Source organism: Artemia franciscana, chromosome 14 (assembly GCF_032884065.1).
Source record: "Artemia franciscana chromosome 14, ASM3288406v1, whole genome shotgun sequence".
Lineage (NCBI taxonomy): Eukaryota > Metazoa > Arthropoda > Branchiopoda > Anostraca > Artemiidae > Artemia > Artemia franciscana.
Window position 1 is genome coordinate 30,343,507 of NC_088876.1, and position 16,627 is coordinate 30,360,133.

The window sequence follows — 16,627 nt, forward strand, 5'->3', positions numbered from 1 at the left end:
GGGGGAGGGGGGAGGAATTTTGGTACTTGTGTATTATACGCCATTCACTCAAGTTTACGCTGTGTAAAACTCGAAAACAAACCGGTTTCTTCGTTAGTTTCTTTCAGCTTAGCTTGGGACAAGACAAGGACAAGTGACAGAATAGATGGGAAACACTTATTTTGGGCTCTATATTTGCACATGCAGACCCGCTATACTTTACCCCCCCCCCCCAATGTGCAAATATATAGCCCAAATCTGTGTCTAAAGTAACGAAGAAACTAATAAAGAAATAGGTTTTTTCTCGAATTTTTCGCATCGTAAACTTGAGTGAGTGACGTATAATACACGGTTACCGGAATTTTTCATGGAGAGAGAGTCGGATTTCCCGGTATTATTTAAAAATGATCAGAAATTAAATTTAAAAAAAAAAAAACAATTTTTTTCAACCGAAAGTAAGGAGCAAAACCAAAACTTAAAACCAACAGGAATTATTATGTATATAAAAGGAGTTGTCACCTCAACGAGACCTTGCTCTTTAGGCTTAAGTTTTGACTTTTGTCCTGATTCTTTAAGAACAATTCCTGAAACACACTGACCGTTTAATTAGAATAATAATAATAATAAACATCAATTTTTTTAAATTTCTAAGAAAAACTTTAGCGTAAAGAGCGAGGTCTTAAGGAGGGGGCAATCCCTTTCACATAGCCCAAATTATATATTTCCCATTGTCTTCTCTAACGCTAAGCTGAAAGAAACTAATGAAAAACTGTTTTTCTCGAGGTTTACACAGCGTAAACTTGAGTGAGTGGCGTATAATCATTATGCACAAGCATAAAGATTCCTTCCCCCTACGGAAATTAAAAAAAAAAGCTCAAAATAAGCCTCATTTTCCACGGGAGGGGAGGAGGTTTATTTTCCGAGGGTATGTTTTCCGGGGGGAAGGTAAACGCCCGCCATCATTGTCAAAACTACAGATAGATCTTTTTATTTATCTTGCTACCAAGACATGAACAGTATATAATTCTCATAAGGGCTTAGAGTGCAAAAATATTTCCGTGGATAGGAGTCGCAGTAATTTTAGCTCCCGATGCAAAATTTGGAGTCCAAGCACCCTCCTCCCGTTCTTCTAGGCTACCTGAAAGTTTTGAATCCATCCCGAAAATGGTTTCTGAAAATTTCCAGAAATGGTTTTCTGATAGTCTGGATGCAAATAGTGTCTTTTGATTAAACTCTACCCTCTTACCCATCAGAGTTCAAAGTGAAATTTTCCCTTTCACCGCCCTCCTTAAACCGCGCCCAAATGTTTCACGTACATGTCCTAAGCCATTTCCGAGATATTGCAGATACACCATTATGAAAACCTGACAAACAGTAACATTATGAAAAATGGTGTATTTTGATTTACCTCCCTACTTAGTTTCGCGTGGATTTATAACGTTTCATAAGACCTCCTACCTGATCGGACAAAATAGACCAACCATGGCCAGGTTTTCTACTAGCACTTTTCAATAAACAATGGGTAATTTGTCTAATTTGTGGCCATTATTCCAGGGCTATTGGGGTGAAGTCAACCCTAGAGGTAAGGTCATTAGACCTTTCGACGGTTCTGAAGAAACTTTTGATCTAATAGCAGAGCGGTTACTAGGGGGTAGCAAGAAAGGGCCAGGGAGGGACAAAGATTAAACTTAACTCTGTTTCGGCCCTTAAAAAGGCACTTCAAGCACTTTAGCTTTCAACTTCCAATTGAAAGAGCCCACTTTCAAGTTTCCAAGTCTGCCCTTCCATACAAAGTGGCCATTTCTAGGGAATTTTCGGCCTTTTCTGTCTCTTCGTCGGACCCTGTTTTCTGTGTTTCCTTTTGAAATTACGGCTCTTTACCAAAAAAAAACTTGTACAATTAGTTCGTCTTTGTCAAAAGACATACAACTGTAATTTTCAAACTGATCAGGAACAATACATCTTTTGGTCCATATCCAGGCCCTTACATCTTTCCCTCCTTCAACGAAATGTTAGATCTTTTTTTAGCTAGGGAATGGTCCCTGAAAATTTCGACCCAATCGCACACCCAACATAAAAAAACAACAGTTAAGAGCTCACATGGCACTTGTGACGAGGTCGGAAGAGCCAAGAACTCATATGGTATGAGCTCTATCAAAATTCTAAGAATCAATAGATTGCTTTAAAAGGAAAATCAGAGGCTTAATGCCGGTCGGGATTTAAAATAAGAGCTCTGAGTCAAAAGTCCTTCTAAATATCAAAATTCATTATGATCCGATCACCCACTCGTAAGTTAAAAATACCTCACTTTTTTCTAGTTTTTCCTCTCCCTTTAGCCCCCCAGATGGTCGAATTTGGGAAAACGACTTTATCAAGTCAATTTGTGCAGCTCCCTAACACGCCTACCAATTTTCATCGTCCTAGCACGTCCAGAAGCACCAAACTAGCTAAAGCACTGAGCCCCACCACCTAACTCCACCAGAGAGCGGATCCAGTCTGGTTACGTCAATCACGTATCTACGACAATTATAAGCGTTTTCCAAGATTTCCAGTTTCCGACTCCAACTCCCCCCAATGTCAAAAGATCTGGTCGGGATTTCGCAATAAGGGCTTTGAGACATGAGTTCCTTCTAAATATCTAATTTCATTAAGATCCGGTCACCCGTTCTTAAGTTGATAATACCTCAATTTCTCTGATTTTTCCAAATTAACAACCCCCAGCTCCCTCAAAGAGAACGGATCCGTACCAATTACCGGAAATCTATAACTGATGCTTATTCTTCCCATCAAATTTCATCCCCATCTCTCCACTCTAAGGGTTTTCCAAGATTTCCGGTTTCCAAGATTTGTTTCCCCCTCCAAACCTCTATGTCCCCGGATCCGATTCAAATCGAAAATGGAGCATCTGAGACATAAGATTCTTCTATATATCAAGTTGCATTATGATCCGATCACCCATTCGTAAGATGCCTCGATTTTCACGTTTTCCAAGAATTCTGGTTTCCCCCACCAACTTCCTTCAATGTCACCGGATCTGGCCGAGATTTAAAATCAGAGTTTTAAAGCACAAGATCCTTCTATAGATCAAATTTCATTAAGATCTGATCACCCGTTCGTAAGTTACAAATACCTCATTTTTTTTCTAATTTTTCCGAATTACTCCACCCACCAACTCCACCAAAGAGAGCGGATCCGGTCTGGTTATGTCAATCACCTATCTTGAACTTGTACTTACTCTTTCAACCAAGTTTCATCCTGATCTCTCTGCTTTAAGCGATTTCCAAAATCCCCCCCCCCCCCTAATGACACTGGATCCGGTTGGAATTTAAAATAAGAGATCTGAGTTTTGAGGTCCTTCTAAATATGAAATTTCATTAAGATACGATCACTCTTTCGGAAGTCAAAAATACCTCATTTTTTCTATTTTTTAGAACTAACCCTCCCCCCAACTCCCCCAAAGAGAGCAGATCCATTCCAGTTATGTCAATCCCGTATCTAGGACTTTATGCTTATTTTTCCCACCAAGTTTCATCCCGATTCCTCCACCCTAAGCGTTTTCCAAGATTTTAGGTTCCGCCCCCCCCAACTTCCCCTTCGCCAGATCCGGTCGGAATTTAAAATAAGAGCTCTGAGACACGATGTCCTTCTAAACATCAAATTTCATTAAGATCCGATCACTCCTTCGTAAGTTAAAAATACCGCATTTTTTATTTTTCAGAATTAACCCTCCTCCCCCAACTCCCCCAAAGAGAGTGGATCCGTTCTGGTTATTTCAATCACGTATCTAGGACTTATGATTATTTTTACCACCAAGTTTCATCCCGATCCCTCCACTCTAAGTGTTTTTCACGATTTTAGGTACCCCCCAGCCTCCCCCCATGTCATCGGATCCGGTCTAGATTTAAAATAAGAGCTCTGAGACAAGATATCCTTCCAAAAATCAAATTTCATTAAGATTCGATCACTCCTTCGTAAGTTAAAAATACCTCATTTTTTTCTAATTTTTCGGATTTAACCCTCCCCCCCTTTAACTCCCCCAAAGAGAGAGGATCCAGTCCAGTCATGTCAATCAAGTATCTAGGACTTCTGCTTATTATCCCCACCAAGTTTCATCCCAATCCATCCATTCTAAGCGTTTTCCAAGATTTTAGGTTCCACTCCCCAACTCTCCCCAATGTCACCGGATCTGGTCGAAATTTAAAATAAGAGCTCTGAGACACGGTATCCTTCCAAACATCAAATTTCATTAGGATCCCATCACCCGTCGTAAGTTAAAAATACTTCATTTTTTCTATTTTTTTCCGAATTAACCGACCCCCCACTCCCCCCAGACGGTCAAATCGCAAAAACGATTTCTAATTTAATCTGGTCCGGTCCCTGATACGCCTGCCAAATTTCATCGTCCTAACTTACCTAAAAGTGCCTAAAGTAGCAAAACTGGGACAGACAGACCAATAGAATTTGTGATCGCTATATGTCACTTGGTTAATACCAAGTGCCATAAAAAAAACAATAAAATAAAAACATAATAATAAAACAATAAAATAAAATACATAAAAAAAAGAGCTAAGAGCTCATATGGCACATGTGACGAGGTCGAAAGAGCCAAGAGCTCATATGGTATGAGCTCTGGCGAAATTCTAAGAATCTATAGATTGCTCTAAAAGGAAAATCAGAAGCTTAATGTCCTTCCGGATTTAAAATGAGAGCTCTGAGTCACGAGATCCTTCTAAATATCAAAATTCATAAAGATCAGATCACCCACTCGTAAGTTAAAAATACCTCAATTTTGCTAATTTTTCCTCTCCCTTCAGCCCCCCAGATGGTCGAATCGGGGAAAACGACTTTATCAAGTCAATTTGTGCAGCTCCCTGACATACCTACCAATTTTCATCGTCCTAGCACGTCCAGAAGCACCAAACTCGCCAAAGCACTGAATCCCACCCCCTAACTCCCCCAAAGAGAGCGGATCCAGTCCAGTTACGTCAATCACGTATCTACGACATTTATAAGCGTTTTCCAAGATTTCAGGTTTCCCCTTCCAACTCTCTCCAATGTCAAAAGATCTGGTCGGGATTTGAAATAAAAGATCTGAGACATGAGTTCCTTCTAAATATCAAATTTCATTAAGATCTGATCACCCGTTCTTAAGTTAAAATACCTCAATTTTTCTATTTTTTCCAAATTATCAACCTTCTAAATGTGAAGTTTCATGAAGATCCGATCACCCCTTTGTAAGTTAAAAATACGTCATTTTTTCTAATTTTTCCGAATTAACCCCCCCCCCCCCCAATAGAGGGGATCCGTTCCAATTATGTCAATCACATATCTATAACTTTTGCTTATTCTTCCCATTAAGTTTCATCCCGATCACCCCACTCTAAGCGTTTTCCAAAATTCCCGGTTTCTCCCTCCAGCTCCCCCAATGTCACCAGATCTGGTAGGGATTTAAAATGAGAGTTCTAAAGCACAAGATCCTTCTAAAGATCAAATTTCATTAAAATCTGATCACCGGCTCATTTTTTCTGAAAAATACCTGATTTTTTCTAATTTTTCCGAATTACCCCCCCCCCCAACTCCACCAAAGAGAGCATATCCGGTCCGGTTATTTCCGTCACATATCTTGGACTTGTGCTTTTTCTTCTCACCAAGTTTCATCCTGATCTCTCCGCTTTAAGCGTTATCCAAGATTTCCCCCCCCCCAAGGACACTGGATCCGTCGAGATTTAAAATGAGAGATCGGAGTTACGAGGTCCTTCTAAAGATGAAATTTCATTAAGATTCGATTACTCCTTCGTAAGTTAAAAATACCTCATTTTTTCTAATTTTTTAGAATTAACTCCCCCCCCCCCAAATCCCCCGAAGAGAGCAGATCCGTTCCGGTTATGTCAATCACGCATCTAGGACTTGTTATTATTTTTCCCACCAGGTTTCATCCCGATCCCTCCACTCTAAGCGTTTTCCAAGATTGTAGGCCCCCCCCCCGACTCTCCATAATTTCACCGGATCCAGTCGTGATTTAAAATAAGAGCTCTGAAACACGATATCCTTTCAAACATTAAGCTTCATTAGATCCGATCACTCCTTCGTAAGTTAAAAATACCTAATTTTTTTTATTTTTCAGAATTTAACCCCCCCCCCCCAAACTCCCACAAAGAGGGCCGATCCGTTCCGATTATGTCAATCACGTATCTAGGACTTGTGATTATTTTTCCCACCAAGTTTCATCCCGATCCCTCCAGTATAAGCGTTTTCCAAGGTCTTAGGTCCCCCCCCAAATCCCCACAATGTCACCGGATCCAGTCGGGATTTAAAATAAGAGCTCTGAGAAATGATATCCTTCCGAACATCAAATTTCATTAAGATCCGATCACCCGTTCGTAAGTTAAAAATATATCATTTTCTCTAATTTTTCCGATTTAACCGCCCCCCCCCCCCAGATGGTCGAATCGGGGAAACGACAATTTCTAATTTAATCTGGTCTGGTTCCTGATACGCCTGACAAATTTCATCGTCCTAGCTTACCTGGAAGTGCCTAAAGTAGAAAACCGGGACAGACAGACCAACAGAATTTGCGATCGCTATATGTCACTTGGTAGATACTAAGTGCTATAAAAACACCCATCTTTCTGTTATAAACCTTATCTCTAAACAACTGGCAATCACTTAAACTCTAAAAAAGGACACTAGAACATTCATTTTCAATTCAATGTGCCTCCAAAGTTTCTACGGCCACCCTTTCCATACGGAGTGGCCGAAGAAAAAGAAAGAAAAAAGACACATTGAAGCAAGGCCATATCCAGCGCGGTGATACTGGTTTTGGACCCCCACCCCTCACTCCCCCAAAAAAGGTCCAATACGTAAGAAAATAGCAAAGCCTTGCATTAAAGGCATATTGCTTTTAATTACAGGCTACGTTATACTGTTGTTTGTGTCACAGGGTTATTTCCCAATTGTATTTTTATGAGTTTTGACATTTTAAAGAACTGTCATAAGGGTATTTTAGGATTGTATTTTGATAAGACTTCCTACTTTCTTTAAACCTTCACAGTGGCATTTCCGGATAGCATTTCAATGAGGCTACATTTTATGACACTTGCATATTTTCGTTAGTGTTGTCACATTGAACCATGAAAATAAATAACAAAACTAGTTAGTTGAATTTGACAATGCTTTTTATCTGCGAAAATTAAACCATTAGCAATATGTTAATTCCCAAAGAACAGGGGTGTCGTTAGGGGGGGGCAAGCGGTCAGTTGCCCCCTACTGATATGGAGAGAATAAATGTTATATATCCCATACTCCTTGACTATCCGGATATGGACCCCTCTTAACACTCCAAATAAAAATGCTGGAGATTCGCCCCTGCCAAAGACTATAACAGCTTCTTAAGTTGTTTGGTAGTATGTTTTTCCCCACCTTTTCTTTTTTAATTTGGAGTCTACTATAATATTGCAAATAATTACTCAGGGCTAAAAAATTCTGGATAGCCCATTCTCATTCAATACGCTTCTCTTCGCCATCTTGATCATTTATCATTCAAAAAAATAGTAAACGAAACTCTAAAAAACGCAACTTCGATGCTAAAAGATATATCAAAAGAATCGGATTTTTATGCTGATTTTAAATATATAATTTTCATCAAATTTAGTCATTGTCATCAAAAGTTACGAGCCTGAGAAAATTTGCCTTATTTTGGTAAATAGGAGGAAACACCCCCTAAAAGTCATAGGATCTTAACGAAAATCGCATCATCGCATTCAGCGTATCAGAGAACCCTATAGAAAAAGTCATAGGATCTTAACGAAAATCGCATCATCGCATTCAGCGTATCAGAGAACCCTATAGAAAATTTGGAGTCTACTATAATATTGCAAATAATTACTCAGGGCTAAAAAATTCTGGATAGCCCATTCTCATTCAATACGCTTCTCTTCGCCATCTTGATCATTTATCATTCAAAAAAATGCATTTTTAACCTGCGCTTAAGCTGTGGGAGACTCTCTGTCTCCCTTATATACTCCAAATTGTTTGGCCTATGTGTCTTGTCACATGTCCCGATCGCGTTGCATTCCTCACCTCATTAATCAGATCATGTCCATGTCGGGTAAAATACTGATGGTAAAATGAATTATGTTTCTGCTAATCTAATTTGGACAAAAAGGTTTCAATCAGACTGTCATTGATACTGAAGAAAAATCTGCTTCCCTCTTTCCTTTTTTTTTCCATTCTATTTTTAGAATAAACTTGTCAATTTGGTCAATTATTGCCACTTTATCACCTTGCCCTCCCCCACATTTTTGCTCATTGGCACCCTTGTCATATTCGGCCCCTCCCCTCCCCAAGATTTTGCTCTAGATCTGCCCCTGCAGCAGAGCATTTTTCAAGTGAGATTTATAGCCTATTTTAAACCCAAAAGCATATGAGATAGGCAATAAATGCATAGCAGATATAAATGGTTTTTACAGAGGCCACACAAAAAACGGTACTTTAAATTGGTTGAAAACCATAGAACTTACCCTGGAGTCAAATGACTGTATTTCCTGCTAAAGCACTTCTCATAAAGAAAGGAGAAAAGTCTATCATAATTATTATATAAAGTCTATAGCTGGCTTCCAAGTGGTGAATTTTTCTCAGGAGACCTACATAACCTTTTTCATGTTCTAATGTTGAGTGGTTTGTGTTACAAAATGGCAGTGTGAAGTCACTATTTCGTTATTTGCCTTCAACCCTATCATAAATACTCTATGGTTGTAAATAGACAAGTTAGCTTTCGGATTATTAAAATGAATTAATATCAGATAGGTTTCGTTGCAATAAAAAAGGTTAATTTACAAAAAAAAGGTATGTATGTTAATTTAGATAAAAGAAATTTTCTTTAAGCTTATTTTAATAAGTCAAAAGGTAAATTGTCTATTTACAACCATAGAGTATCAAACAGTTCGTTGTAACGAACTGTAGTAAGGAGCGACCCGGCTCAATAGTAAACGAAACTCTAAAAAACGCAACTTCGATGCTAAAAGATATATCAAAAGAATCGGATTTTTATGCTGATTTTAAATATATAATTTTCATCAAATTTAGTCATTGTCATCAAAAGTTACGAGCCTGAGAAAATTTGCCTTATTTTGGTAAATAGGAGGAAACACCCCCTAAAAGTCATAGGATTCAGCGTATCAGAGAACCCTATAGAAAAAATTTCAAAGTCCAATCTACAAAAATGTGAAATTTGGTAAATTTTGCCAGAAGACAGATCACGGGTGCGTGTTTATTTGTTTGTTTGTGTTTTTTTTCCCCAGGGGTCATCGTATCGACCAAGTGGTCCTAGAGTGTTGCAAGAGGGCTCATTCTAACGGAAATTAAAAGTTCTAGCGCCCTTTTTAAGTGACCAAAAAAAGTGGAAGGCACCAATCCAACACTCATTTTTCCCCCAAAGTCAACGGATCAAAATTTTGAGATAGCCATTTTGTTCCGCATAGTCAAAAACCATAATAACTATGTCTTTGGGGATGACTTACTCCCCCACAGTCCCTGGGGGAGGGGCTGCAAGTTACGAACTTTGACCAATGTTTACATACAGTAATGGTTATTGGGAAATGTACCGACGTTTTCAGGGGGATTTTTTTGGTTTGGGCGTGGGGTTGAGGGGAGGGGGCTATGTGGGAGGATCTTTCCTTGGAGAAATATTTCATGGGGGAAGAGAAATTCAATGAAAAGGGCGCAGGATTTTCTAGCATTACTATTAAAAAAAATCGATGAACATGTAAACATGGAAAAGTTTTTTCAACTGAAAGTAAGGAGTAGCATTAAAACTTAAAACGAACAGAGAATATTACGCATATGAAGGGTTCTAAAAATACTTTGGCATAAAGAGCGAGGTATTTAGCAGGAGATAAATACTTCGCTCTTTATACTAAATTATTTTTAGTAATTTCAACTATTTATTCTACGGCCTTTCTGATTCAGGGGTCATTCTTAAAGAATTGGGACAAAACAAGATTTAGTGTGAAGAGCGAGGTATTAGCGAGGGGACCAACCCCCTCATATATATAATCAAAAATATTTAAATATAAAAGTTTGTTACGTAAGTTAATTCTAAAGTTACGTATAATTTTTATTAATAAAACGTTCGTTAAAAATTAAAAGTTCTAGTTGCCTTTTTAAGTAACCGAAAAATTGGAGGGCAACTAGGCCTCCTTCCCCGCCCCTTATTTCTCAAAATCGTCTGATCAAAACTAAGAGAAAGCCATTTAGCCAAAAAAAGAATTAATATGAAAATTTCATTTTAATAATTTATGTACGGAGAGCCAAAATCAAACATGCATTAATTCAAAAACGTTCGGAAATTAAATTAAAAAAACTAGTTTTTTTAACTGAAAGTAAGGAGCGACATTAAAACTTAAAACGAATAGAGATTACTCCGTATATGAAATGGGTTTTCCCCTCCGCAATCCCTCGCTCTTTACGCTAAAGTTTGACTCTTTGCCACAATTATACTTTTTAAAACAATTAAAAACTTTAGCGTAAAGAGCGAGGGAATGCGGAGGGGACAACCCATTTCATATACGGAGTAATTTCTGTTCGTTTTAAGTTTTAATGTCGCTCCTTACTTTCAGTTAAAAAAAACTAGTTTTTTTATTTAATTTATGATAGGGTTGAAGGCAACTAACGAAGCCCATTAACTTAAAAGAAAATTTCTTTTTACCACAATTAACATAAAAACTTTTTTTGTAAATTGGCTTTGTTATTGTAATACAGTCTATCTGATATTAATTTTTCTTTAAAAATGCCAGTACTTGTAATTCAGTTTAATAGACATTTCCACAAATATCTGATTTTACGGTTATTTTTGGAAGAAGCATAAATCTTTTTGAAAGTAAGAAAGAAAGTACTCAGGGAATTCACTATGCTGTAAATCTAATAACATTTGGAATTTTCTGTGTTGGCCTATCCCAGAGCTGGAATTAGGTTTTTTCTTGGGGGGGAGGCAAATTTAAAAGATGCTACCCCTTGTTTCACTATTAATACTGTATATATTACAATTTTTCTCCATGAATATGAGAATTTTAACTTGTTTTGCTGCCTCACAGGCATGCCACCTGGGGCACTTGCCCCCATATTCAGCCTTGGCCTGTCCTTTATGTACCATAATGCTGTAATTTAAGATAATATAATTTGAACAAGGTTACACTTTGTATTTAATTTGAAAAAAAAAATTGCAGGCCCAGTGAACAAAATTGCAACCTGAATTTCTTCTTCTACTCACAATCTTGAATTGAAAATGGAGTTTTTGGCTTCTAACACGTTTTCTAACAGGTTGATGTGTCATCATCAATTTAGTTTCAATATAAATTAACAGAATTTTTCTCCCACGCGTTCACTTTTTTTTCATGTGTTAATGGCCTTTATTATTTTTGTTTTCAACCAATTGGGAACGATTATTTCCCTTCTGGTGACCAGGAAATTGGTAATAAATATAATAGCATGAAAATGGAATTAAAATATAAGTTAAGAACTGAATGGGCTAACAGTACTCAAGCTGCCTGTTTCCAAAAGCTAAAGGCATATAGGATGGCCAGTATCAATCCGGCTCTTCCTACTCAGTCTTGCTATCTTCTGCACAGGATATTGAAATTGGCTTTAAACACCTCCTCAATATATTTATTTTTTAGCCGTTCAAAAATGTATGTGATATTTATTGCCAAGTGTATTGTGTTAAAGCATTCAAGAAGCACATGTTGTGCATTTTGGCTATGTACTTGCACATAGGAGGGGGGGAGGTAAATAAGCCTTGTTTTAATATTATAAAAAAAAACCTTAGCGTAAAGAGCGAGGTCTTGACGAGGAGGCAACTCCTTTCATATAGTACCGGATTTCTTCACGGAGAGATGGATTTCCCGGTATTATCTAAAAACAATCAGAAATTAAATTACCGTGGGCATTTTCACGGAGGGGGGGGGGGTACTTTCAGCGGAGTTAATGCCTAGAACCATAGCTTATATATCCGTGGTATTTTTGTTTTCAACCAATTGGAACGATTATTTCCCTTCTGGTTACCAGGAAATTGGTAATAAATATAATAGCATGAAAACGGAATTAAAATATAAGTAAAGAACTGAATGGGCTAACAGTACTCAAGCTGCCTGTTTCCAAAAGCTAAAGGCATATAGGATGACCAGTACCAATCCAGCTCTTCCTACTCAGTCTTGCTATCTTCTGCACAGGATATTGAAATTGGCTTTAAATACCTCCTCAATATATTTATTTTTTAGCCGTTCAAAAATGTATATGATATTTATTGCCAAGTGTATTGTGTTATAGCATTCAAGAAGCAAATGTTGTGCATTTTGGCTATGTACTTGCACATAGGGGGGGGGGAGGTAAATAAGCCTTGTTTTAATATTATAAAAAAAAACCTTAGCGTAAAGAGCGAGGTCTTGACGAGGAGGCAACTCCTTTCATATAGTACCGGATTTCTTCACGGAGAGATGGATTTCCCGGTATTATCTAAAAACAATCAGAAATTAAATTACCGTGGGCATTTTCACGGAGGGGGGGTACTTTCCGCGGAGTTAATGTCTAGAACCATAGCTTATATATCCGTGGTAGCGTCAATCTGGTTAAAATCAGCTTACCCGTAAACTGAACTGACAGTAACAAAATCGAAAATCAATAAATACATGAGAAATGTATAATATGGACTATATATTTTGGTAAAGTTAGAAAAGATAAGTTAAAACTGAATTTGCAACAGGAATGAATGTCATATTTGGATTCAGGATGAAATTCTGATTCTAGAAGTAATTTTGTTTCTTAGCTATCTGAATACTCTGTTAATATAAATATTTACCCTTTTAATCTCTAAATTATTCAGCTTTGCCAAGAAAATTATGTTGTGAATTGTGACTATTGTAGGCCCATGACACAACCACTTACCTAAGAAAGGGTATTCTAGATAGAAACCTTTAAACCATGTAAGAAAATAAATTGCATTGCAGGATTTTAGTTAGATCTGATATAAATGAAACTGGCATATTTTTGAAATACGAAAAATCTGATAACTAATATGTTCAGTGATATTGAAACTGCAAAAATCAGATAAAAGATAAGGTAATTGTTTTGGGTTTCTTGGTGTCCTGAAAAAAGTACCCTGGGAAGATTTACTACTTATAAAGCTGAGAATATTAAATCCATGAAATGTGTATGTCTATCTGAATTCCGTTGAAAAATTTTACATTAATTTGAGTTTTCAATCTGTTTTTAATTTGATTTAGTTTTTCAAAACTTTAGCTCCTGTTATTACAGCAGGATCTTAAGCCATATGAGGGTGTCTCTTTGTTTCAAATTAAAAAAAATATAAGATTTACAGATCTTTAAAGTTTCATAAACTGAGATAGAGCAAAGGTATGAGGCTCACAACACATTTTTTAGTGCCTTACTTGTGCAAAAGATCTATTTTATAAGGTTTCACTTTTATAACACAAAAAAAAATACTTTAAGGTCAGTAATTTCTGGGAGGAGACGAGGTAGGTGTTTCAGAACGTCTATCATGAGATTATTAAGATTCTGGATGCATCCCTGAAAATGTTTTTCACTTAACCCAACTACTTTTCAAGATTACAAGAACAGGGACATAATTTGCTATGGGGCAGAGGGGCAACTGCCCCCTCAAGACCCAAGTCTGCCCCAGACCTCAGTTTGCCCCCAGCTAGAATTTAGTTTCTGCAAAAAATCTTGCCAAAATTAAGATAAACCTGTACAGTTCAAGTATCCTGAGAAACAAGTCAGTTTTCTTTGCTTGTAATAGTATATCTTTGCTTGTATGGTAATATATTACTCATTTTTCAATTTTTCCGGTCATTTTCACTTGATTTGGGAAAATTGGGCCAAACTTTGCCCCCCCCCCAAGGATTTTGAAAAAAATGCACAATTGCGCAAGAGGTCTTTAACTTAGAATTTTACCAATTTAGTACTTCTATCTCCAGAAGGAAACACTTCTGGGTGTACTTTAAAACACTTATAGTTAAGAAAAGTATAGCAAAGCTGCATGAACAAGGTATTAGCTACAGTTATTATGCATATTATGAAGTAAGAATTACTTTTACTTCACTATTCCCAAAAATTTACTCCCACTGAAAACTTCTCTAGACAATCACTGTAGAAAACTCTCCCTCAAAAATGGCTGCATGTCTCCCAATAACAAATACTATCTGTAAGCAATGGATAAATCACAAAACTTAAAAAGGCACTTAAACTTAAACCCAGCTTTCATTGATTCATCAGACAAACACAGAATTAGTAAGAGAGATGAGAAGGGGGTTGGAGGTGGAAATTGATGTACAATCCCCAAGTCTGTAACCAGTTTTTTTTGGGGGGAGGGGGGTACAAAAGAAGCTTTGATAAAATTCTAGTTTAGCACAAAACATAAAAAGGAACTTAAACTTCTAAAATGGAGTTCTCTTATTGTTTTGTAGTTTAGGAGGGAGGGAGACACCTCAAAAGATGCATTTTAATGCCAAAACATCCCAGCTCTCATTGAGCCATCAGACAAACACAGAATTAGTTCTAAAAGAGAGTTGAGAAGGGGGTTGGAGGTGGGGTAAAATTCTAGTTTAGCTGCTTTTCACAATCTTGGAAAGGGGTAAGGTTAGGAAAATGAAACTTTCAGGGATGATTCAACAGGCTAAGGAATGTCCTTGGACAACAGAATTGTTTTCAGCTTCACAACTTTGCTCAATCTCAATTTATAAGGCTTTAAAGATATGCAAAAATATTTCCTAAATTTTTAAAAAAAACATTGGTATGGCTTAAAACTTTACTCAAATAACAGGAGTTCCATTTTCAGAACTAAAGGCAGAAAAAAGTAACTATTAATTCAAAGTTAAGCTAAAATTTTGTTTTGTCAAAACACCAATAGATGGGCAAAATTTGCTTACCTGTCAGGTAGGCAAATTTCTAAGACTCAGAAATCAGAAAAGGGTTAACACAGAAGCTTGGCAATAACTTCATAAAGCATGTTGTTGGCCCAGGATTCATTACTGAAAGTTTCATTTTTCTAACCTAACCCTTTTCCAAGATAGTGAAAAGCAGCTAAACTAGCATTCCATTGAAACTTTAAAAAATGCATCAAAAGATTAAATGCTATTATGAAAGCAAAGGGTGGGTAACAAAAAACCCCAGAATGAGAAGAATTCATTATGTACAGGAGGGGGACTGATCCTTCCTCATCTACATCTCCACCTCATGGTTGCAGAAATTTTGAAGGATGCTCATTAGATCAGAAATTGAGAATTCAATTCCTTTTTTTATAAGCCAAAAGTGGTTAGACATCAGCCAGCCATGGGGAGGAGGTGTTTTCCAGGGAAGATTTTCCATGGGGAAGGGAAGAGGGTAAACACTGGCCACTGATCTAGACATATAATAAATTTTCTCTCTGCTGTTTGTTTACTGTTAATTTAATAGCCTATGAAGAAAAGTTGCACTATTGAAAATAGACTAGCCTAGGCTATACAGACTTTAAATAACCTAGGCTATACATTTTGCCCACTGGGGGTGGGATATGGTTGTATATTGAAGTAATCTTCATTTAAGAATGATATATAGCCTAGGCTAGCCTATTCTATTCCAAATGTGGAATGGAAGCAGACCTTGGATATTACCAAACTTGATAAAGTAGGCTGCTCACCCCTAGCACCATTCTCTAAAGGAGATTCAACATTGGCCTAACATTATCATACTGGCCAATCTAATTCAAAGTAAGTCATAATGCCTAAGCAATTTTAGTGAAAGCTATAAAATGGTTTCCAGAATGTTAGTAGCCTAATAAACTGATACCAATCAGGCAACAAGTTATCAAAGTGTAGTTGGGTCTTTATGTGCTCATACCTTAATGTTAGTCTATGATAGCCTAGACCTACATATGAACTTAAGCAACATTACTGATTTAGCTGGAGGAACAAAACAAGAAAATCTAAGCATTTCAGAAATCATACCTGGTGTGAACACGAAACTGGTAGAGGATCTTTAATGCACAAACCAGAATTTGACATCTTTGGTAGAGCATAAATTCGATTAATGAAACAAGCAGGCAAGATAATCAGTATCCAATGCATTTTAGCCTTCTGTGTAAACTTAACTACCATGATTTACAAGAAGGCCTTCCAGAAGATTATTTGCAAATATTTGGTGTTTAACACAGGCTCCCTATATAATTTCCCAAAGGCCAATCTAACACAAATTTTAAATAGAACTATACATTTATTCCAGCTCTTTGTTCAAAGCGACCAGACTACTAAAATATTCTATGCAAGTAAAACAATAAGGTTGGATATTGTTTTCTACACAGTTGATTTTCAACGCTACCTATAGACTAATTCATAAAGAGTGCTTTCCTAAATTTCCTTCGCACTCTTTAACTACGGCAGTTTACAATGATAGACTTGAGTACATCAATGTTGTGTTTGAGCAACATAAAAAAAAACATCAGCAAGGCTGATTAATTAACGTCGGTATCTTCATAGTATTAACAATGGGCAGAACACTTTGAGAATAAGCTATAAACCAAGATAGGGTTGCAGGAAAAGATATAGAGGAAAATGGAAAAGTTTGTGATACCTTGGATGTGAAGGAAGATATGTTTTGAGGAAGA

General features: G+C 37.0%; 1 protein-coding gene across 1 annotated transcript in view; it reads right to left on the bottom strand.

The window, feature by feature from the left end:
* The window catches only part of LOC136035560 (uncharacterized), a 100,751-nt gene extending 84,483 nt beyond the window's left edge, over positions 1–16,268 (bottom strand). The window contains exon 1 of the mRNA XM_065717430.1: positions 15,972–16,268. Within this exon, the coding sequence (XP_065573502.1) occupies positions 15,972–16,121 (150 nt within the window). The 5' untranslated portion in view covers positions 16,122–16,268. The remainder of the gene's footprint in view (positions 1–15,971) is intronic.
* Between the last annotated feature and the right edge of the window lie 359 nt (positions 16,269–16,627).